Source organism: Emys orbicularis, chromosome 9 (assembly GCF_028017835.1).
Source record: "Emys orbicularis isolate rEmyOrb1 chromosome 9, rEmyOrb1.hap1, whole genome shotgun sequence".
Classification (NCBI taxonomy): Eukaryota; Metazoa; Chordata; order Testudines; family Emydidae; genus Emys; species Emys orbicularis.
Window position 1 is genome coordinate 183,073 of NC_088691.1, and position 22,544 is coordinate 205,616.

General features: G+C 44.1%; 1 protein-coding gene across 3 annotated transcripts in view; it reads right to left on the reverse strand.

Annotated features, from left to right (window-relative positions):
* Nucleotides 1–22,544, reverse strand: part of TAF1 (TATA-box binding protein associated factor 1) — a 113,808-nt gene that overhangs the window by 34,877 nt on the left and 56,387 nt on the right. For all 3 annotated transcript variants that reach the window (XM_065410457.1, XM_065410455.1, XM_065410456.1), the window contains exons 17-30: nt 21,403–21,533; nt 20,049–20,129; nt 18,651–18,800; nt 18,362–18,481; nt 18,007–18,182; nt 16,797–16,984; nt 14,351–14,564; nt 11,378–11,543; nt 8,959–9,170; nt 8,592–8,700; nt 7,797–7,895; nt 6,196–6,373; nt 905–972; nt 393–515 (exon numbers count right to left, since the gene is read on the reverse strand). In XM_065410457.1, coding sequence (XP_065266529.1) covers nt 393–515; nt 905–972; nt 6,196–6,373; nt 7,797–7,895; nt 8,592–8,700; nt 8,959–9,170; nt 11,378–11,543; nt 14,351–14,564; nt 16,797–16,984; nt 18,007–18,182; nt 18,362–18,481; nt 18,651–18,800; nt 20,049–20,129; nt 21,403–21,533 — 2,015 coding nt within the window. The remainder of the gene's footprint in view (nt 1–392; nt 516–904; nt 973–6,195; nt 6,374–7,796; nt 7,896–8,591; nt 8,701–8,958; nt 9,171–11,377; nt 11,544–14,350; nt 14,565–16,796; nt 16,985–18,006; nt 18,183–18,361; nt 18,482–18,650; nt 18,801–20,048; nt 20,130–21,402; nt 21,534–22,544) is intronic.

The window sequence follows — 22,544 nt, forward strand, 5'->3', positions numbered from 1 at the left end:
TCTCCCATTGCTGTAGTTAATCCAGCTCCCCAAGAGGTGTCTACACCAGGGGTTAGGTTGGGTTTACTATGTCACTCAGAGGTGTGGATTTTTCACAAACCTGAGTGAAATAGCTGGGTCAACTTTACTTTTTAGTGTTGACCTGACCTCAGTCACAAAATCCCAGCAGGTCATTCTGACATAGCATCTCTTGTTTATGTTGCAATATTGTATCAGTGTGTGATAACAGCCACAAAACTGCAAACATCTGCCTGTAATGTCAGCCATAGCACCACAATTAGTGCATGTCTGCTCATCTCCAGTAAATAGGGAATGGCTCTGCAGGCCTTCACTTTGAATACCATTGCTATACATCTCCTAACTCATGCACACACTGCATTTCAATCACATACATCTGGTACCACCATCATTTTTTGAGTGACGATGTTATCCAATATGAAGGAAAAAGCCACTTGGTCGTCATCGTCCAGGAGAGGATTAATTGCTTTCTCTAAACGAGCCAGTTTATCTTCCTTCTGAAATGAATTTAAAGGATGTTAATAGCTGATCCTCCATCAGTAACTATTCATCATCAAAACACCCTCCACCTTTAAGAGGCAGGCACATATCCACCTGTTTATGAAGATACTCCCCAATAACTGTGTGGTAACCCACCTTGACAACTTACGATAGCTAGAGGAGCAGAGAAGTGTCTTTCTCAAAGAACAGAACCCAGTGTAAAATTGTTTGGTGATCCAATAACAGTAAAAATGCATATAAATAGCCAGAAAAGGAAGAAAGACAACCCACCTGCCCCACTCATTCTTCTGTCTGCACTTCCAAAACCTCTCTGCCCTCAAAACCCCTCAACCCTCATGCCACTCCCTCCCTCTCCATTCTTACAAGAACCAATTACAAGACTTGCCTCTTTTAGTTTTTCATCACAGAGGTCCAGCATGGACTGAGATATCTGGGTCAGTGAGTGTTTTGGCCCTGCAAATACACAGCAAGTACAGTGATGCACTTTGGCGTCTGTGGAAGATTTCAGGACTGGTGGGAGGATGAAGCTCACCATCCCCATGGCACACAAAGGAAAACTCTGATCACAGAACACCTGTGAGCATTATGAGGTAACACCCTAGGAATCTCTCTTTACTCATTACTTGCATTACTAATTATATTTCTATCATGGTTTGAAACATGTCCCCAGTCACATACTATAATGATTCTCTCCTACGGCATACACAGTTACTAGAGTTAATTATCGACAGTGGTTTACTTACTATTGTGAGTGTTGTGTCTACATATTCACACTTGTGGGATACACCCTAGCGTGCCATTGAACTTTGGGAACCTCCTAGAAAAGCAGTGTCCATTGGGAACCCATAAGCACCCCCTGGACTGCACCGAACCTTTGGAGCAGAGGCCATAGAGTCCCCATTTCCTTCTGTTAAAGCCCAGTCATGAGAGCAGAACTCTGAGGAAGGGAAGGTGGGCAGGAATTGTGAATATGCAGAAGCAACACTCTCCAAGAACCAGTTACTGAAAAGCAGAGTCCTATGTATGTCATGATTCCACAAGTGTGAAATTTGCCACAAAAACCGCAACTTGCCACAGAACTGCATTCCAAAATTTCAGCTTCAATTTAAAAAAGAAACAAAAAAAAGTTACCTACCTTTCTTAACTGTTGTTCTTTGAGATGTGTTGCTCATGTCCATTCCAATTACGGGGGGTGCGCGCCGCGTTCACAGTACGTGGAAGGTTTTTCCCCTAGCAGTACCCGTTGGGTTGGCTCAGGCGCCCCCTGGAGTCGTGCCTCCATAGCACCGTATATAGGGCTCTGCCAACCCGCCACCACTTCAGTTCCTTCTTGCTGGCCATGCTCTGACACAGGGGGAGGCAGGTGGTTCTTGGAATGGACATGAGCAACACATCTCGAAGAACAGCAGTTACAAAAGTTAGGTAACTGTTTTTTCTGCTTCGAGTGCTTGCTCATGTCGATTCCAATTAGGTGACTACCAAGCAGGAACTCAGAGGCAAGGTCAGAGCTCAAGGGTTTGCTGATTGAAGCACCGCTCTGCCAAAGGCTGCATCTCTAGCCTGCTGAGTAATGGCATAATGTGAGGTAAAGGTGTGGAATGAGGACCACGTCGCAGCCCTGCAAATTTCCTGGGTCGGAACCTGGGCGAGGAATGCCGCTGAAGATGCCTGTGCCCTTGTGGAGTGCGCTGTCAGCACGGGGACAGGTACTTTCGCCAGGTCATAGCACATTCGGATGCATGTTGTAATACATAAAATTATTTGAGAAGAGACTGGGAGCACTTTCATTCTGTCTGCTACTGCGATGAATAGTTGAGCAGATTTTCAAAATGGCTTTGGTCCCTTCGATATAGAAAGCTAATGCCCAGCGAACTTTCAAGGAGTGGAGTTTTTGTTCCCGGCTGTTTGCGTGCAGCTTGGGGTAGAAAACTAGGAGAAAAATATCCTGATTAACATGAAACTCAGAGACAACTTTTGGGAGGAAGGCCGGGTGCGGCCAAAGCTGAACCTTGTCCTTATAAAACACTGTGTAAGGAGGCTCAGATGTTAGCGCCCTAAGTTCGGATGCTGTCCTGGCATAGGTTATTGCTACACGGAATGCTACCTTCCATGAGAGATAGAGCAGACAGCATGTCGCAAGTGGGTCAAAGTGGGGTCCCAGTAGTTTGGAAAGAACCAGGTTAAGGTCCCAGGCTGGGATTGGCTACCATATTTGAGGGTATAACCTGTCAAGCCCTTTAAGAAAGCATCCAACTATTGGGTTAGTGAAGACTGACTGGCCCGCAAATGGCAGCCAAGTGGACTTTTACTGATGACACAGAAAGCCCTTGCTGCTTTAGATGTAGAAGGTAGTCCAAGATAAAGGGTATTGTCAAGTGCGTAGGAGACGTGTTTTTGCAATGACCAAATTGTGAATCTTTTCCATTTGGCTAGGTAGGTGACCCTAGTGGACGGTTTCCTACTTCCAAGGAGGACTTCCGTAACTGGATCAGAGCAAGCCAGCTCTGTTGGGTTTAGCCATGGAGTTTCCAAGCCATGAGGTGTAGAGATTCGAGGTTGGGGTGCTGAAGGCAGCTGTGGTCCAGAGTCATCAGGTCCGGGAGCTGCGGTAAGGTGATTGGGGTTTCCACTGACATCTCCAGAAGAGACGTGTACCAGTGCTGACGTGGCCACGCTGGAGCTATCAATATCACCAAGGCTTTGTCCCTTTGAACTTTGAGTAGCACCTTGTGTTCGAGTGGGATGGATGGAAACGTGTAAAGGAGGTGGTCCTTCCAGGGAAGAAGGAACGCATCTGCAATCAAGCCCCAGTCTGTTTATATAAAACATCGCTGTTGTATTGTCTGTCATGACTGACACACATCTCCCCTCCAAGTGAGCTTGGAAGGTCTGGCATGCCAGATGGACTGCCATGCCAGACAGACTGCCTTCAGCTCTTTGACATTGATGTGAAGTGAAGTGAGAGCTCCACTTGGGACTAGAGGCCCTGAGTCCTGAGCTCCCCTAGATGCGCTCCCCAACCCATTGCTGACACGTCCGTAACCAGTGACAGGGATGGCTGAGGTTTGGAGTAGGGAATAACCACACACACCACTTGCAGGCTGAGCCACCATAGGAGAGACTCAAGAACCGGTTGGGAAAGAGTGACTACCTGGTTTAGACTGCCCCAGTTTGGTCGATACACTGAGGCTAGCCACACCTGAAGAGCTTGGAGTCTCAGTCTGACATGCTGTACTATGTAAGTACAGACAGCCATGTGGCCCAGGAGCTTTAGGCAATTCCTTGCTGTGGTAGTAGGGAATTGTCAGAGACCTTGTATGTTGTTGCAACAGGTCTGAAAACGCGACTCTGGTAGAAATGCTCTCGCCTGTTTTGAGTCCGGTGCCAGGAGCTTGGGGACCGGTGCTGCTCCCCTGCCTCTCCGCTGCCTGAGGGTAGCGGTGACCAGTGCCAAGGGGATCGCGACCGACATAGTACCATCGCTGGCTTGCCTCGGGACGGCACCGATGGTCTCGGGGGTGCCGCTGCTTTTGAGCTCGGTGCCCTGTCTTGCCTAGGTGGAGAAGGCAGCACTGTGAATGTGATAAGTTCTCTCACCACCTCAAAGGTCTCCGGCGTGGAGGGCAACTCCAGCGCAACAGTCCTTTTGATGCAATTCCCCCAAACACTTCAAGCGGGAAGTGTGGGGGTCACTCCTGGGCATAGGCCTGCTACAAGCTGCACAAGGTTTAAACCCCGGGGACTGAGGCATGCCCCAGTACCGCGGGGAAACACAATGAGGGGTACCCCCAGAACAATTCCCTACTGGAATTCTAACTATATACTGACTGACTGACTACTAACTACTGATTTAACTATTTACAGGAGAAAAGTCTGAAGACTACTAGGGAGAAAGGCTTGCTGAAGCAAGAGAGAACAAGCATTCTGGCTAACCATCACAGGCGGTAAGAAGGAACTGAAGTGGCAGCGGGTTGGCAGGACCCTATATATGGCGCCATGGAGGCACTATTCCAGGGGGCGCCTGAGCCAAACCGACGGGTACTGCTAGGGGAAAAACCTTCCGGCTACTGTGCACGCGGCGCACCCCCCCCCGACTGGAATTGACATGAGCAAGCACTCGAAGAACAACCCATTATTCTAGCCCTCATGTTTGTGAAGAAAACACGGAAAACCAACTGAGCAAAGAGGGTGATTCCTTTGTGAATGAAGTGGCTACAGATTTTCCAGACTACTGCAGAATACAGGGAGGTCTACCAGAGTTTAAGTCCTGCTTGCCGCTGAATACATGAGGCCTGGAATATGGCAAGGCTTAGCACTTATATAGTGCCTAATATTTTTAAAGAATACTTGTCAGATAAAAAGCTGTGTTAACAGGAGTCACAATAGGGCTGCCTCACAGTGGTTCAGTGAATCAGCACTTTTACCCAGCAACTGCATGTTGCTCTATAAAATCTAAAGATTGATTCGTTTTCCAAAAATAGGTTTCTGGCTGGGACGAAAACCTTGAAAACACCAACCAAATGTAAATCACTATAGTGATGTTTGCCTGAAGCCAGCCCACACTACAAAGTTTTGTCAGCATACTTACATCGGCAGGGTGTGAAAGAACCACACCCTTGACTAACATAGCTCTGCCAAAAAAAAAACCCCATGCAAACACAGCTATCCTGGCAAAAGTCCTTTTGCTTGTATAAACTCTACTGGGGGGTCTAAGTCTCCACTGGGGGGTTCTGCTGGCATAGCTGTATCAGCAAAGCCTTTGGCTATGTCTACATTACGGACCTTACAGCGGCACAGCTGCACCACTTCAGCTGTGCCACTGTATGGTCTCCCGGGTAAGCTGCTCTTTGCCAGCAGGAGAGAACTCTCCCGTCAGCATAATTAAACCATCCCCAAATGACTGGCATTAGCTACATCGGCAGTAGAGTCTATCCTGCTGACATAGCGCGGTCTACACCAGCACTTTTGCCGATGCAACTTATGTCGGTCAGAAAGGTGTTTTTTTCCACACCTCTGACCGACAAAAGGTTTACTGACAAAAGTGGTAGTCTAGACAAAGCCTTTGAAACGAAGGCTACTCCTCAGTCTGCAGAATATGAAGTAATAGCCTTGAGAGGTGTGAATTGCCGCAATTCACTTCAAGGAATGTGTAGACTCTGAAGCATAATATGGCAATGTAAATACTAACATTGGTAAGTATCTCACTGCTGATCAAAGTTTGAAAGAAAAGAGAAGGATGATCATATCGTAATCTATCAAGAATGACTCATTTTGGCTTCACCTGTGGACAGAGCTCGGGTTATGGCCAGAAATTAACAGGGTACCTCTACCTGCAAATCTGACCTCCTGTTGATAAAGCCTTCATTACTTCCTAACTGCCCAAGCCTCTTATTTTGTTTTGTATAGACAGATTTTAGAGTTCACCCCTTCTAAATTTATAACAAGCTGACTAATTTATTGTCCTCCTGATATCTTTGAAGAAGTCTGTTATATTCATCTTATCCATTTTGACAGCATTAACTTTGCTGCTTTCATCTTTTCCCTGCAGAGTATGAGAGTTTTCCCCCTCCCATGCCACCAGATTCCATACACAAGGCATATGCACAATTCCCATTACAGTGCAACACAGCTCACCAGATGAAAAACTGAACCTCAGTGTTTTAGGGAGCTTCCTACCATTGTACGTTGCACTGTTCTTGACAATCAGCTCCAGGTGTTCACGGAACTCTTCCCGGGAAGGATATAGACGTTTACGGACATTTTCACGCAGGGTCTGTAGGTCCATAGGCCGTGTAATGATTTTGTAATAGTCTTTCACGACCTTTGCATTAACAGGTGTGTGAAATGGGTATGTCTGAGGAATACAAAAAAGAATGGGCATTCAGTCCCATCAACCTCCACAAGCAGAATAGCCAGCAGATCAGAGGCCCTTTAGGGTATGTCTACATGGTATTTTGGAGTGAACCTCCCAGTCCGGTCGATAGATTTGGGGTATCGGGGCTCATGCTAGCACTCTAAAAATAGCTGCATAGACAGCACTTTGAAGTTCAGGTCGGGCTCAAGCGTGGGCTTTGACGTCTACCCCCTCCCTAGGCTTCAGAGCCCAACCTGCAACTTCAAAGCGCTGTCTGCACAGCTATTTTTAGAGAACTAGTGCGAGCCCCACTACCCCAAGTCTATCAACCCGGACTGGGAGGCTTGCTCCAAAACGCTGTGTAGACATACCTACTAAGCTACACATGCTGAAGACCACCTGTATGTGACTGTGGTATTTTGTTTCTCTCCACAGAATTTACTATTCTATTATGACTTTGCCACCACTCTGAGGAAGAAGCGTCCCACAAGGACTTCAGTGGGAGTTACTGGGTACTTTTGAAAGTACGTTTATTTTCACAGGAGCCTAAATAAGAAACTTAACTTTAGACTCCTATTTTTGTAAATCTTGGCTAATATTTTAAAATCAATTCCAACTCTACCTAAAACCAGAAACAAGTCGATATTCAATAGCTCTCTCCAAAATCCCACATATAATACAATTATAAACCTGTATAAATTGCTGCACAATTGTCCTTTTTGTATCCGCTCTATAGTTGTGCTCCAGAGATTCTAAACTTTTATTTTAAAAAAAATTCACTAATCCTTACCGTTGCAAAGATAATCTTCAAAGTCTGAAATAAATGTAAGCCAATACAATGATGTCTATGAGTCTGGTGACAGCTTTGAAAGTGTAGGTCAGAATGCAAGAGCCTATTAGTGGGGTGTTGAGTCTGAAGCTTAACGATGATACGTCAACATTGTGAATTATTCCACTGCTGATCATTTAAAAAGAAACATGAAGCTAATTTACTTACTAATTGTTGGATTAGTAACAAATAATGGGGTGGGAATGAAAAATTCAACCCTTCTCCCCACATTGATCCTCTCCCCCCTTTACTGCTCAGATGACAGGAGGGAAATGAAAGCAGAGATGTATCATCTCCCCAGTGCCAAAAAGGCTTAACTGCTTTCCCTGATTCCAAGAGCCCCAGTTATCATATTACCTAGACATCTATGAGTCAGTTACTCTTACTGAAAACATCCTGCAGCACAATAAACTGAAGAATTGAGGGCAATATTCAAGGGATGCAAGTCTGATTGGACTGGACCAAGGAGGCAGTGACAGGGAGAGAGCTTGCGGGGACAGTGTTGCGTAATTCTGGGGTCTCAGATTCAGCCACATAACTCAATCTATCAGCCTACTCAGGACACAGAACTTTGATCATACGGCCTAAACTTACATTGGGAAGATCCCTCATATCGTTGATAATGCCCTCTAGAATGGATGACAAAGTTACCATAGGGTCCGTTCGTCGCCGATGGATGGACTTGTGAGGCCGCTGAAGAAATCAGATAGAAGTAGGAAGTTAAGGCACTTCCAAAACACAAAATATAAATCTAAACAAGTTCTCTGCAGGTTTAGTTTATTAATTCTATGGGTGGATATGCAGATAAATGCCTCATGTGCTGTACTATGGATGGCCAAGAGCAGTGCAAGGACTGAACAGGATGGACAATGGGTAAGGCTGCGAGTCTGTCACGGATTCCGTGACTTTCCATGACCTCTGTGACTTCTGCAGCGGCTGGTGATGGCTCAGGAGCTACCCAAGCCAGGCAGCCCCTGGGCCAGCTTCAGCAGTTTGGGTGTGTGGGAGGGTGCGGGGGGGGCTCACTTACCTCAGGGTGGGGGGCTCCCTGGCTCCCACTGGCATGGCCCTGCAGCTTCTAGGCGGAGGGGTCAGGGGGCTCCACATGCTGCCTGCACCTGCAGGCCCCGTGCGCCGCTGCCTGTGCCCCACCCCCTGAGCACCCACAGCACCCACAGACCCCACCCCCCCTTAGAGAACCCACGGCCCCCCACCCAAGTTTTAGTGAGTGTATATAGTAAAAGTCATGGACAGGTTACAGGCCGTGAATTTTTGTTTACTGCCCATGATCTGTCCATGACTTTTACTAAAAATACCCATGACTAAAACGTAGCCTTAACAATTGGATATGAAGAGACTAAAAATTGATCCAATGACATCTACACTCACATTCAAGTAATCGCAGTGAACTGTGGTCCCAACTCGCCGCTTTTTCTTTGGAGGAAGCTGCTGTTTAGGGAACTTCAAGACCAGTGATTTCCTGCGAACCTCATCTGCACTAGAGAAAAGAAATAGACCTTTTATTTCCTTTGCATCTCTTACCAACAAGACTGTTTGCACCTCAAAATCAGCATGGATCCTGTCTGGTACAATACCAAGCTCAATCAGGATTTAAATACTGCATTATCAACAATATATCTAAAACCCAGCCACTTTACTCCTGTGTCTACTGCACCTGTGATGTGTATGTATCTTGCATCAGCCCACAGACTGCCCTTCTCATCACCCATCCCTGCACCTCCAGTCCTGCCCTCACCTCTCAATCAGTTGCTTTCCGAGGACAATTTTGGTCCCCTCCACTTTGATAAGCTCTTCATTATCATTGTGAATGACTGTCTTTTCCAGCTCTTCCTCCTGCTCCTCTGTCATGGCAACAGGGTTGGAGGGTGGGGCATTCGTTTGATAGTAGAGGGGACAGAATTTATTAGTTCTCATGTGTCCAATTGCACCACAGGCCCCACATTTTAACTGCAGAAAAGATAAACAAGGTGAACAATTAAAATTTATTCTGAGTTTAAGGCCAGATGGAAACTATAGATCATCTAGTCTGACCTCTCCCATATCACAAGCCATTAAATTTCACCCAGTTATCCGTTTTAAGCCCTGTATAATTTGTGCTTGGTTAAAGTATCAGTTCCAGAAAGGCATCTAGTCTTAATTTGAAGTCAAAGACAGAGAATCCACCATTTGATTTAGAGGTAAGATAATTACCAATTTACCAGTAAGATAGCAGCTTCTTACTGGCCTGATGTTCTAGCTCCACATAACATATAAAGGAAATAATTAGTGCTGTTGATTAATCACAGTTAACTCATGAGATTAACTCAAAAAATTAATCATGATTAATCACACTGTTAAACAATAGAATACCAATTGAAATTTATTAAATATTTCTGGATTTTTTTTTACGTTTTCAAATATATTGATTTCTATTACAACACAAAATACAAAGTGTACAGTGCTCACTTTATATTATTTTTTATTACAAATATTTGCACTGTAAAAAAACAAAAGAAATAGTATTTTTCAGTTCACCTCAGACAAGTACTGTAGTGCAATCTCTATCGTTAAAGTGTAATTTACAAATGTAGAATTTTTTTTGTTACATAACTGCACTCAAAAACAAAACAATGTAAAACTTTAGCGCCTACAAGTCAACTCAGTCCTACTTCTTGTTTAGCCAATTGCTAAGACAAACAAGTTTGTTTACATTTATGGGAGATAATGCTGCCTGCTTCTTATTTACATCACCAGAAAGTGAGAACAAACATTTGCATGGCACTTTTGTAGCTGGCTTTGCAAGGTAGTTACATGTCAGATACGCTAAACATTCATATGTCCCTTCATGCTTTGGCCACCATTCCAGAGGACATGCTTCCATGCTGATGATGCTTGTAAAAAAAAAAAAAAAAATGTGTTAATTAAATTTATGACTGAACTCCTTGGGGAGTTCTGTTTTACCCAAATTCTGCCATATATTTCATGTTATAGCAGTCTCGGATGATGACCCAGCACATCTTGTTGTTTTAAGAACACTCACCACAGATTTGATAAAACGCAAAGAAGGTACCAATGTGAGATCTCTAAAAATAGCTACAGCACTCAACCCAAGCTTTAAGAATCTGAAGTGCCGTCCAAAATCTGAGAGGGACAAGGTGTGGAGCTTTCAGAAGTCTTAAAAGAGCAACACTCAGATGTACAGAACCCGAACCACCGAAAAAGAAAATCAATGTTCTGCTGGTGGCATCTGATTCAGATGATGAAAATGAACATGCGTCAGTCCGCTCTGCTTTGGATCGTTATCAAGCAGAAAATGTAATCAGCATGGACGCATGTCCCCTGGAATGATGGTTGAAGCATGAAGGGACATATGAATCTTTAGCGCATCTGGCATGTAAATATCTTGCAACACCAGCTACAACAGTGCCATGCAAATGCCTCTTCTCACTTTCAGGTGACATTGTAAACAAGAAGCGGGCAGCATTATCTCCTGCAAATTGTAACCAAACTTATTTGTCTGAGCGATTGGCTGAAGTAGGGCTGAGTAGACTTGTAGGCTCTAAAGTTTTACATTGTTTTATTTTTGAGTGCAGTTATGTAACAATAACAAAAATCTACATTTTTAAGTTCAACTTTCATGATAAAGAGATTGCACTACTGTACTTGTATTAGGTGAACTGAAAAACACTATTTCTTTTGTTTTTTTACAGTGCAAATATTTGTAATCAAATATAAATATAAAGTGAGCACTGTACACTTTGTATTCTGTGTTGTAATTGAAATCAATATATTTTAAAATGTAGAAAACATCCAAAAATATTTAAATAAATGGTATTCTATTATTGTTTAACAGCACGATTAATCGTGTAATTAATCGCGATTAATTTTTTTAATCGCTTGACAGCCAAAAATTGCTCTGTCATGGTAAGAGTCATTAGCACTTCTCTGGAAGTACTGGACCTGGGATATTCTGGACCATGTTATAGAGCAAAACTAAGCATGGAGTGTGTGACTTATACTTGATATTAAGACCCTGGAAACAGCACCTATGTTGTCATATCCTATCCCATAGTTTTCTCCTCTTTCTTCTATCCAAATGAGAAGGTTTGCTAGGACACTGTATTCCATTGCCTTTTCTCCCTTGGATTGCTTTGTTTTACTTGATGCTTAGTTACCTTCAGATCTGGCCGCTCCTTCATTTTCTTGGGTTTTTTCTCTGGTGGGCCCTTGAGTTTTTCTTTTTCCTGGTTCCGTTTGAGCCGCCTTAGCTGCTCCTGGATCCTGCGCCGCTCCTTCCGCATCTCCTCCCGGTGCTGCTCATCAAAGAGGGCAAATTTTCGTCTGGAACACAAAGGTTTTAATCTAGGTCTACAAGTGGCCAAGCATCCTTCTACCAGCCCAGTTTTCCTGGAACTTGAACACCCACAGTAGGATTCCTCCCAGAGGAGCAAGAGTGGTGGAACAGCAGAGCCTTATCCCCAAACCTTCATGAAAAGCACTAGTATTTTTGTTTAAACACTTCCTCCCATGAACAGGATTTATCTAGTTTCACTGATGGGAGCAGTGAAGTCAGCATGCAGAGGGTGGATGGGCAGTAGAACAAGATCTCTTTCCCAACGCAGCAATTGTGAGCACGTCAGCAACACTCCCAGGCATGGCCAGTCCGGAGTGAAGGAGACACTTGAGATTCTGACTGGTTGACCCACATGGCACTGGTCACAGACTATCTGGACAACTCAGTCTATTTTTTAGATACACTGTAGATTTACTAAACTAGAAGGTACGAAATATTTTTTAAATTCCTATGTTAAAAGAATATTAGGATTACAAAATCGAGCATTCAGATTGCCCGTGCAACCTTAATTCAGCCTTTTTATGCAGATGCATCATGATACAGCCTTTAATTACATGATCACATGCTATTTTTTCCACAGGCCCCTGCTTCATTCAGTGCACAAGATAAATGGTGCTCTCAGAATGGGTAGCTATTAAATATGTTTCGTTATCCTTATCATGCAATGACCTCAGACCTCATTTGCCACACACCATCCAAACCCTACACTGAGTACAGAATTATTAATTTCCTCATGGATTTTTCTATTGTGTTCATCATTGTAAATTTTCAAGTGCTTCATAAACATTAATGAATTTATTTTCATAACACCCTTCTGATCTGAGAGGAGGAGATTATCCCTATTTTCCAGATTGGAAACTGAGGCACAAAGAGATTAAGGTCAAAACTGTCAGAAGTGTCCACTAATTCAGGGTGCCCAATTTGAAATGCTTACTGCCCAATTTTTCAGACTATTTAAATTTTTATATGTTCAAAGCACATCAAGTTTTGTTGCAACTGAGCACACAGAACTTTTGCAAATGAGGCCCCCCGTGTCTCAAGTTAGGCACACATAAAATGAGATACACAGTGGCCACACTGAAAAGTTTGTGGCAGAGGTAGGGATAGAATCCAATTCTCCACGGTGGTATTCCCCTGCCTTAATCACAAGACCATTCTTTCTCTTCCTGCAATCCCCTGCCTCATTCACTATACACTTCTCAATTTCTGCTTTAAGTGAGGTAAGGATCCTATGGACAATGGTCTCATTTACTACATAACCCTGATTCATGCCCTTAGTACAGTCCATCCTGTGCACAAAATAGTATGTGATCACGTAACTAAAGACCATCATAAAGGATATATACGAGGCAGTCAGTTTAAGGTTCCATAATGATCCCCACATAAGTCTTAGCAGGGCTGAAAACTTTAGATCTACAGCACAGTCCTCTGCCACTTGAGCTAAAAGAGTAGCTAGTAGCAGCAGTAAGCTATTATCCTCCATGTGGACCAGTCACTAGATGGGGAGAGACAAACTTTGCCAGTGGCTTTTATAGCTTTTTGCTAGTCAGCAGAGAAACATAGGGACTCAGGTATCAGAGGGGTAGCCGTGTTAGTCTGAATCTGTAAAAAGCAACAGAGGGTCCTGTGGCACCTTTAAGACTAACAGAAGTATTGGGAGCATAAGCTTTCGTGGGTAAGAACCTCACTTCTTCAGATGCAAGTAATGGAAATCTCCAGAGGCAGGGTACCTTGCATCTGAAGAAGTGAGGTTCTTACCCACGAAAGCTTATGCTCCCAATACTTCTGTTAGTCTTAAAGGTGCCACAGGACCCTCTGTTGCTTTTTATAGGGACTCAGAAATTTTGGGTTCTGTTCCAGGTTCTGGGGAGGGGTGTTCTCTAGTTGTTTCAGACTCTTTCTGCCTATCCCTGTTGCTCCTACCCCCTCTGCAGCTAAAATGAGCTACTGTAGGGGAAATCCTACCCAATCCCTGTGGCACTGGACTAGCGCATGCTAAGTGTAAATAGAATTTTTGGAGAATTTATTTACCAGCCTCTGACAAACCTCTGAACATATGCAAATAGCATTTTCAGAGGCTTACAATGCAGCTGGAATTTCGCTGGTATTTCACAGAGACAACAAAAAAGGCAGCCCTATAACCTGAGGGCAACCCCTTGCCAACGTTCAAGTTCATGCACCAAAGTATAAAGGTGCTGGAGCTTTTCAAATAAATGGTTATAATAATTTACACTGGCAAAACATTTCCATTTGCTGAAGTGGCTGAACCATCTTTGTTTAAACTTTCCAAAAAATTCAGCCAGAGACTGAATAAAAATTTTCAGCCCAAATGATTAAAGTTTGGCAGAGTTATAAAGTGATTGAAAACAAGGTCTTACAATGGAAAGAGTTAGGCAACCTTAACTATAAGTGTGGCTGCTGTCTTCACCTACAATAATCCCAGACATCAGCACTGCTGAGGAAATTCAACCACATTAAAAGACAACACATTTTAAACATAGAGGGAAATAATGTGTACTTGGACAATTGCATTATTGAAGGATTTTCACCTCTCTCGAGTATTAGGTACTGGACAAAGCCAGAGACTGCTCCACAGGCCATGAGGAACATACCTCTTCCTGCCATGCAGCAGGCATAAGAGCCATCCCACCTGCGGCCAAAAGAGTGCATTCTCAATTCAGTTATACTGGATTCAGTATTTTTCAGCAGTAATTCCCCACAGCCAGGAACTGCATATGCCAACACTCTACATAACTGATGCCAGAAGGAAATGAAAAGTCTTCTAAGGCCTTACATGAACTCTTCATCCTTGGTGGTCCGTATTCGGCTGTAGGCATCAATGACAGAGGGCTTACGAACTGTCTCACACCGCACATACTCTTTCCCATCCTCGTCTCGAAATGTGCGATAGATTTTGAGGCGACGGCCAGTGGCAGAGGAATTGAGACTGGTTACAGAGGCAGTGTCATCATCTTTGTGAGAGCCTGCTGAGATGCCTGAAGCTGATGCTACAAAAGAGATTATTTTAATGGTTTCCAAAACAGTTCATGCTCTAGAAATTTTACATTCCCTTTGTCCTGAGAGATCATGAGACACCAATACCAGAGAACAGGGACAGGGACAAACCTGTTTGCTCGAGAATCTAAAATACCATCTCTAGAATCTAGGATGCAGATGTAAGGCATGCAGATACCATGGTATGAGCAGAAAGATAAGATGAGAAGTTAGAAACATTTATCTAGGCAGGTTCTTTTATTGGTGCTCATCAACGCAGTATCAGCGTCAACAAGGATTTCACATATTAACTGGGAAAAGTTAAACCGTGGCACTCAAGTGTTATATAAATATCTAGGTCATACACATGTAGCTTCTGTCATTTCTTCCATTGCAATTTCAGCCTAGATATCTGCACTATGTATCTGCCCTGGACAGAAGGAAGAAAGATCAGACAGAGGAACCCAAGATTCAGCAGTAATGCTATCAATTACTGAAAGGCAAGAATAAACAATATGAGTACTTGATCCTTAAAAGCACATCTCATAACATGCAATCCATAACCCTGAAAGAAAGGAAAACAACTGGGTTAGCCATGCCCACACATCCTCCTGCAAGCAGAGTTCTGGAACAAGTTCTCCTGTAAAACACTGTTTTGTTCTAGCCTGCAAATTTTGACTTTACAAAACAGACCCCAACAGTCCAGAGGCCCCTTTCCTTCATTATCTGGTGGGGCTGGCTTTTGTTTATAGTCAATGGCTTTAGTTAAGCTGTCCTTGTGAATTCTCTCCACTCTGAAAGGAGATGTGGTTACAAACCTCTTTACAGAATTTCCCAGCAGAGCTGTTTCCATCAGGTCTTGTAGGAATGGCTAACTCAATAGCCCTCCCTTTTTTCATTTCTCTCAGGCTCCGAGTTGCCATTGACCTAGTTGAGTGTTTCCTGATCCCATGTGGAGTTCTGCCTGCCCTGATTGCTGCTACTACCTATTTAAACACTGTTGCCTTAGAGGCTCTGTTATCTTCTTTACAAATGGCATATATAAACACATAACCCATGTGACTTTCTGAAGGCTCGGTTCTGTGCAAGTAGAAATCCAAGACATTTCTGACATCCAGCCTGATTGAGACCTTCTGTCAGCCAGAGGAAAAGTTGGTAATGTCCTCGTGGTTAAATGTCCCCTTTGTCAAAGTACTTTTTTCTAGTCTGAGTTTCCTGCCCACAGTGGCAATACCACATTACAGATCAATCCACTACCGATTCAATAGTGATCAATTTTGATCAGAATAAGATGTAACAACAATGATGGTCTGAACAACTGGGCATTGCTGGAAGTTGTTTTTGTGGAGGTGAGATGTTTTACCGGCATGGTAAGGACATATCACAATACTGTAGTGTAGACAAGCCCTAGGTGTAGATGTACTCCAAATTACACTCTTCTCTGCTGAGGCACTACAGGATAGCTGCCCAAGTTTTTCCAGAATAAATTGCTACAACACAGTGTGGTAGATTTGGACACACAAACATGACTAACGCCTAGAATGTGTTGTGAAAATCTGTTGCACATATACAACTGTGGTGTAACCAGATGAGGGTGTCACAAATTGTTAAAATAACATCGTACTAATTATAAAGTAAATAAAGCCCTAGAGCAGTGGTTTTCAACCTTTTTTCATTTGCTGATCCCTAAAAATTTTCAAATAGAGGTGTGGACCCCTCTGGAAATCTTAGACATAGTCTGTGGGCCCCTAGAGGTCCACGGCCGATAGGTTGAAAACCACTGCCGTAGAAAAAAGTCTGCAAACCTCTCTCAAGAGTAAAGGAATTCTGAGCAGAAAGCAGCACTTGACATCCTAAACAAATCAGCCCAAACTTGATAGCTTTATAACAGAACTATAAAATCAGCAGGCAAAGGGAACACAGTAGATATTAATCTTCACGCCTTAAGCTAATCCATCTATGTGCTTGGGGGTAGGAAGACAATACCACCCTCCACCTCTTTCGAATAAGCACATCAATGCATAATTATGAGGATTATGCACCTTTCTCTGAAGCAACAGTTCAGACAGGACACTGAGCTACACAAAGCACTGGTCTGGTCGAATAAAGCAATTCCTAGGTACTCCAAGATTTTTTTCCACACCATCACCACATCTCCTGCCCCCTGGACCCCACTTACTGCAATCACTCACACAATCCTTTTTTGTCTCTCCTGTCCTTTTTGCTCCTTTCCTTGTCATTGCCACTGTCTTCTCCCATAAGCATCCTCTGCAGCTCCTTCCGCTCCTGTTCTTCTCTCTCCCGAGACAGCTGTGAGCTGGTTTTCTTGTTCTGTAACATATTCTCAATATTCTTTCCCATCTCCTCGAAGTCACTGTCCTCAGCTGAGCTGCTGTCTGTGTCTGTTGATAAGATCTCAGTTGATTCTAAAACTCTGAAACAGGAGACAGCTTCAAAGTCAGTTATCTTACAAACCACAAGTACCTCACCATCTACCCCCACCCTCCATGCATAAATTAAAGGACAAAAGTGACAGCAGTAGGTATGAAACCAGCCCTCCCAAACAGTAGCCTGGAATGTACACATACCCCTCAAACTGTTAATCAACTCTCCTGCTTCAGCCATCCTGCAGCTTCTGCTCCCAAAAGGATCCCAAACTCAATGCCCCTCCTCGCATTCAATTGTCCTTCTCTCCATAGTGATAGTCCACTCATCTGCCTACCCTGCTGGCTCTCAGACCAACATTTTGGTTGAAGAACCTGGGGCTGGTCTACACTGAAAAGTTACATTGGCATAACTACATTTCTCAGGGCTATAAAAAATCCACACCCCCAAGAGACGCAGTTAAGCCGACCTAACCCCCAGGTGTAGTTAGAGCTAGGTTGATGGAAGAGGTCTTCTATAGCTACCGCCTCTTAGAGAGGTGGATTACCTACAGCAAAGGGAGAACCCCTCCTGTTGCTGCGGTATGTGTCTACACTGAAGTGCTGCTGCAGCCGTGCTGCTGTAGCGTTTTAAATGTAGATATAGGCTTGGAATGGAGATGTAAATGTTATGAGCTATAGTAACACAGAGAAGGGTGTGGAGCCAGTAGTTGCTACCCAACAGACAGGGGTAAGAAGCTAGCAAACTGTGGCCGTAGAAACAGAGCTCTGTGGATTATCATACCACACCTGTCAGGGTATGGTGCCAGACTTCCATTCCTGATCTTTCCCAAAAGGTCTGCAACCAAGAGAACACCAAAACCATTCCGATATTTTCTATAAACATTCTCACAAAGCCCTCATCCTCAGTGCTCTATTAATGTGGCTCAGCTGGACAAATCAACATGAATCCCCACTATGCTCTGCAGCTCACAGGCATTCAAAGTCTGTAAGGCCCATAAGCAAAGCAAAAGACTCTAGGCTCCTGTCTGGGGAACGGACAGGAGGCTGTAAATACCTGATAAGAACTTACTTATTCTGCAAGTCAAAGATGCGCTGACACTCCTCTTTATATCTCTCCTGATGTTCTGCCACTGAGAACCGAGACCCACGTGCAAATTTACTCATAGGCCCCTCCCCTGAGCGAGCCTGCTCTGTGGACATTGTGCGCACCACATCAATCACTTCCCAACGGGAAAGCTTCTTAATCTGAGAAACAAGACACACACTAGAAAAGGCTTCAGGAGACAGATAGTTCAGGGAGGAGGATCCGTAGTCAGAAAGGCTAGAGTTAAAAGTGAGCCCTCTCCATAAGCCACTCTGGATCCATCCAACAAAGTTTCCCATGGACAGGGCTCCATACTGTGCAGCTCCTGTATCAAGCTCACCTCTTCTTCAGGAACACCAAATTTACGTAGAAGCTGTTTGGCATTTTTGAGAGACAGACGCCGGAGATCAGCATCCGTCCCTGTCACGGTCTTCTTCACTGGCTGTGGCTCCTTGTCATCCTGTTCAGAGAAAGACATAGCTTCTGAATGTCACCACACACATTAACCTTTTCTGTATTCTCATTCCCTCTGTCTGACATCCTCTCAAACCGCCCCTCCCACCCCATCTTTATTCCACTTCTTCAGACCTATCCCTCTTGCCCCACGCCAGCCTTGGGAACATATCTACCTTCTGCTGGGTTGGTTTGTTTGGGATCTTCACATAAGAGAATCCTTCACCACAACCTGTAGGATCTGCCACACCAGTCACTTCCAGAAGACACTTCCCCTTCATAGCAGCAATGAAGGCTCGTGTGGTATTCCAAGGAGCTGTGCGCACCTGCCATAAAGGAGAGGAATAGGCCATCACACTTCTGTCACTTTCACCAGGGAGAGATTTCCACCCATTCTGTTTTTGCCCCACCAAAATTTCCAGCAAATTAAACAGTTTTTACTAATGTTCTCAAGTTTAATTTACTGACAGCCCAGAGTTTTTAATGGACATAAACTGAGTAAACCATAAACACACACATGATCTGTCCTCATTCAGAGGAAACATTTATGTTCAAACAGCTTTAAAAATACAGTGAAATAAATATAGACATCTGCATTCCCTGATGTGCCGAGCCCTCCTGACCTGTGCTGTCACCTTAGCTCTCTCCTCTCCCAGGCACCTCTGCTCATGCTAGCACTAGCTGATGCCTCATGGACCCCTGCTGTACCATCAGATTGCATTACTATATTTTTATTAGATCTAAGTTTATAGTCTGTCAAATTGAACCGCTTAGGGTCTGCTGTAATCTCCTTCGAGAATGGGACACGGATCACCACAGTCCACTCACTACTTAGACTCCCTCTTTATCTTGGATATTTCTAAGACTTCCATCATCTTGGTAACTAAACACTAAATAACAATTAAAGGGAGCAATGACAAAGTCCACAGAGTGGTCTATTCTCCATTTCGCCATTCTCCAGGTTCTCCTCCACTTCTTTTCATGGTGCTTTTCTTCTTGTCTTTCTAACTCCCAACTCAAATCCCCACCATGGATTGATCAATGAAGAGATGCTGACAAGGCTCTTCCCCCTATGCCTGAGAGTCTGACCATAGGCCTATCTACCAGCAGCATCACTGTAGAGTGAGCACAGTTGCTTTGGTGGGAGCTGGGTGGATAGGCGGTCTCAGATAATACAGTCCTAGCTATTACAACTAGTCAGTGAAATTCAGAGCACTACTGTAATGTGTTCAGGCCATGCTTTGCTGTTATATTAGCTGTAGTTTTGGCATAGATTTTACCTTCAGCCCCAGGACACTTAGCACATAATAGGCTAGTGGGGGGTAGGCTTATATCCCAGTTTGCCACAACTAACTATTTGTACAGACAAGCCCTTGCACTGAGTCCATTTTGCAGCAAGGGGTGGATTCCTCAGAAAAAAGGGGCGGGAGGAGTGGAAATCATGATTATACAATCCACACCCAAAAGAAATGTGTTCTCCATTTAAAAAAAAGATTTATTTTATTTATTTGCTACCAGACTAGTTTACAGGCCATCATATATCTAATCCTTTCCCTGCTCTGCCCTGACAGTACCTCATCATCAATCTTCATCTGGAAGTCCTCTTCATTCTCTTCCTCTGGGGCAAAGAACGATTTTTCCCCATAACCTGCATCCTGTAGAGAAACAGAAGAAAAAAAAAATCAAACTCCCAAATTATAAAAAGGACCCAAGAGAAAAGGAAAAAACAGAGTACTATGAGACTGACAGTCTCCAACAGAGAACAGATCAAGCGTAGTATACAGAACACACTGTGGGGAGAGACCCACCAGGACATTAACAAAGCTGAAACATGCATCAGCATTTGGACTAGGATTACCATATTTCAGGTTCCCTAAAAGAGGATACTGCTGGGGGGGTAGCAGGTGGGGAGTCAGAGGAGGGGAGCTGAAGAAGGGGAGGGGTATTTGAGGGGGTGCTGGAGGGGTGCATGTACAGGCCCAACAAGGAAAATGACAGAACACCACTGGCCATCACGTACAGCCCCCAGCTAAAACCTCTCCAGCGTATTATCAACGATCTACAACCTATCCTGGAAAACGATCCCTCACTCTCACAGACCTTGGGAAGCAGGCCAGTCCTCGCTTACAGACAACCCCTCAACCTGAAGCAAATAGTCACCAGCAACTACACACCACAGAAACACCAAGCCAGGAACCAATCCCTGTAGCAAACCTCGTTGCCTACTCTGTCCCCATATCTACTCTAGCGACAACATCAGAGGACCCAACCACATCAGCCACACCATCAGGGGCTCATTCACCAGCACGTCTACTAGTGTTATATATGCCATCATGTGCCAGCAATGCCCCTCTGCCATGTACATCGGCCAAACCGGACAGTCCCTACGTAAAAATAAATGGACACAAATCGGACATCAGGAATGGTAACATACAAAAGCCAGTAGGAGAACACTTCAATCTCCCTGGACATTCTATAACAGATTTAAAAGTAACTATTCTTGAACAAAAAAACTTCAGAAACAGACTTCAAAGAGAAACTGCAGAACTAAAATTCATTTGCAAATTTAACTATTAATTTGGGCTTGAACAGTGGCTGGCTCATTACAAAAGCAGCTTTGCATCTCCTGGAATTGACACCTCCTCATCTATTATTGGGAGTGGACTACATCCACCCTGATCGAATTGGCCCTGTCAACACTGGTTCTCCACTTGTGAGTTACTCCCTTCTCTTCATGTGTCACTATATAATGCCTGCATCTGTAACTTTCACTCTATGCATCTGAAGAAGTAAGTTTTTTTACCCACGAAAGCTTATGCCTAAGTAAATCTGTTAGTCTTTAAGGTGCCACCAGATTCCTTGTTGTTTTCACAAAGAGTTACCTGTAATATATCAGTATATATCAGTTAGCCTGCAAGAGACATTTACCTTTAGCCGCTGTTCAGCTGCAATCATGCTATAATAGGCGCAGCACTGCTCTGGGGACACCATCGCTCTTATTTCCTCTTCTGTTGGTAATCTGAAGTCTGACTTTAATACCCACCAATTTGAATCCATCCCTGAAAAATGCAGAAATGAGGAGGTTACTTACTTGTAACAATAGGGACCATCCCTCAAAAAAGGAGAGGATACTTACATGTAACTAGAGGTTAAGATGTGAGGTCCCTATCTGTATTCAACTACGCGCCCTCCTTCCCCTCTGCTTTGGATCTCTTGTATTCACGGTGGAGAAGGAACTGGAGATGTGGTCAGTCTGCCCTACCCTTTATCATCTCGGACGAAACCATGAGACGAGCCAAGGGAGCACGTGTGGACCAATGGACACTACTACTTTCAAAATCTCCAATTTTGGAAACATGATGCGCTTGCATAAACACTCAGTGGAATACAGATAGGGACCACACTTCTCAAAGAACCTCCAGCTACAAACAAGTAACAACAACAACTTGTCTTTTTCTTCTCCTTCAAGCAATGGTCCCTATTGTATTCCACTGGGGGTGATTAACAAGCAGTCGGAAAAGGGTGCAAGAATGAGGATGGAATAGTTGAGCAGAGGATAGCAGTTCCGAATGAGGCATCCATCGCAGAGTCCTGTACCAAGGCGTAATGTATAGCAAAGGTATGTACTGAACTTCACATGGCTGCTCTGCATATGTCCTGAAGCAGCACATCGTGGAGGGTGGCCATGGTTGATGCCTGGGCTCTTGTGGAATGGGCCCTCACCCTAAGGGGTGGAGGCAGTCCAGATAACTGATAGCACAGTGTAATGTACCCCAAAATCCACTTGGAGAGTCTCTGTGTGGAAATCGCCTGTCCCTTGACCCTTTCAACTATTGTAATAAACAAATCTAGGGGATTTCTTGATCAGTCTCATCCTCTGTAGATAGAAGGCCAAGGCCCAGCAGACGAGGGAGTGAAGTCGACATTCCTCTTCTAAAGCATGAGGCTTTAGGAAGAAAGCAGGTAAGTGGATGGATTGGTTGAGATGAAACTGGATATGACCTTTGGCAGAAACTTGGTATGTAGGCACAGGGGGACTTTATCCTTATGGGAAATGGTGAAAGGAGGGT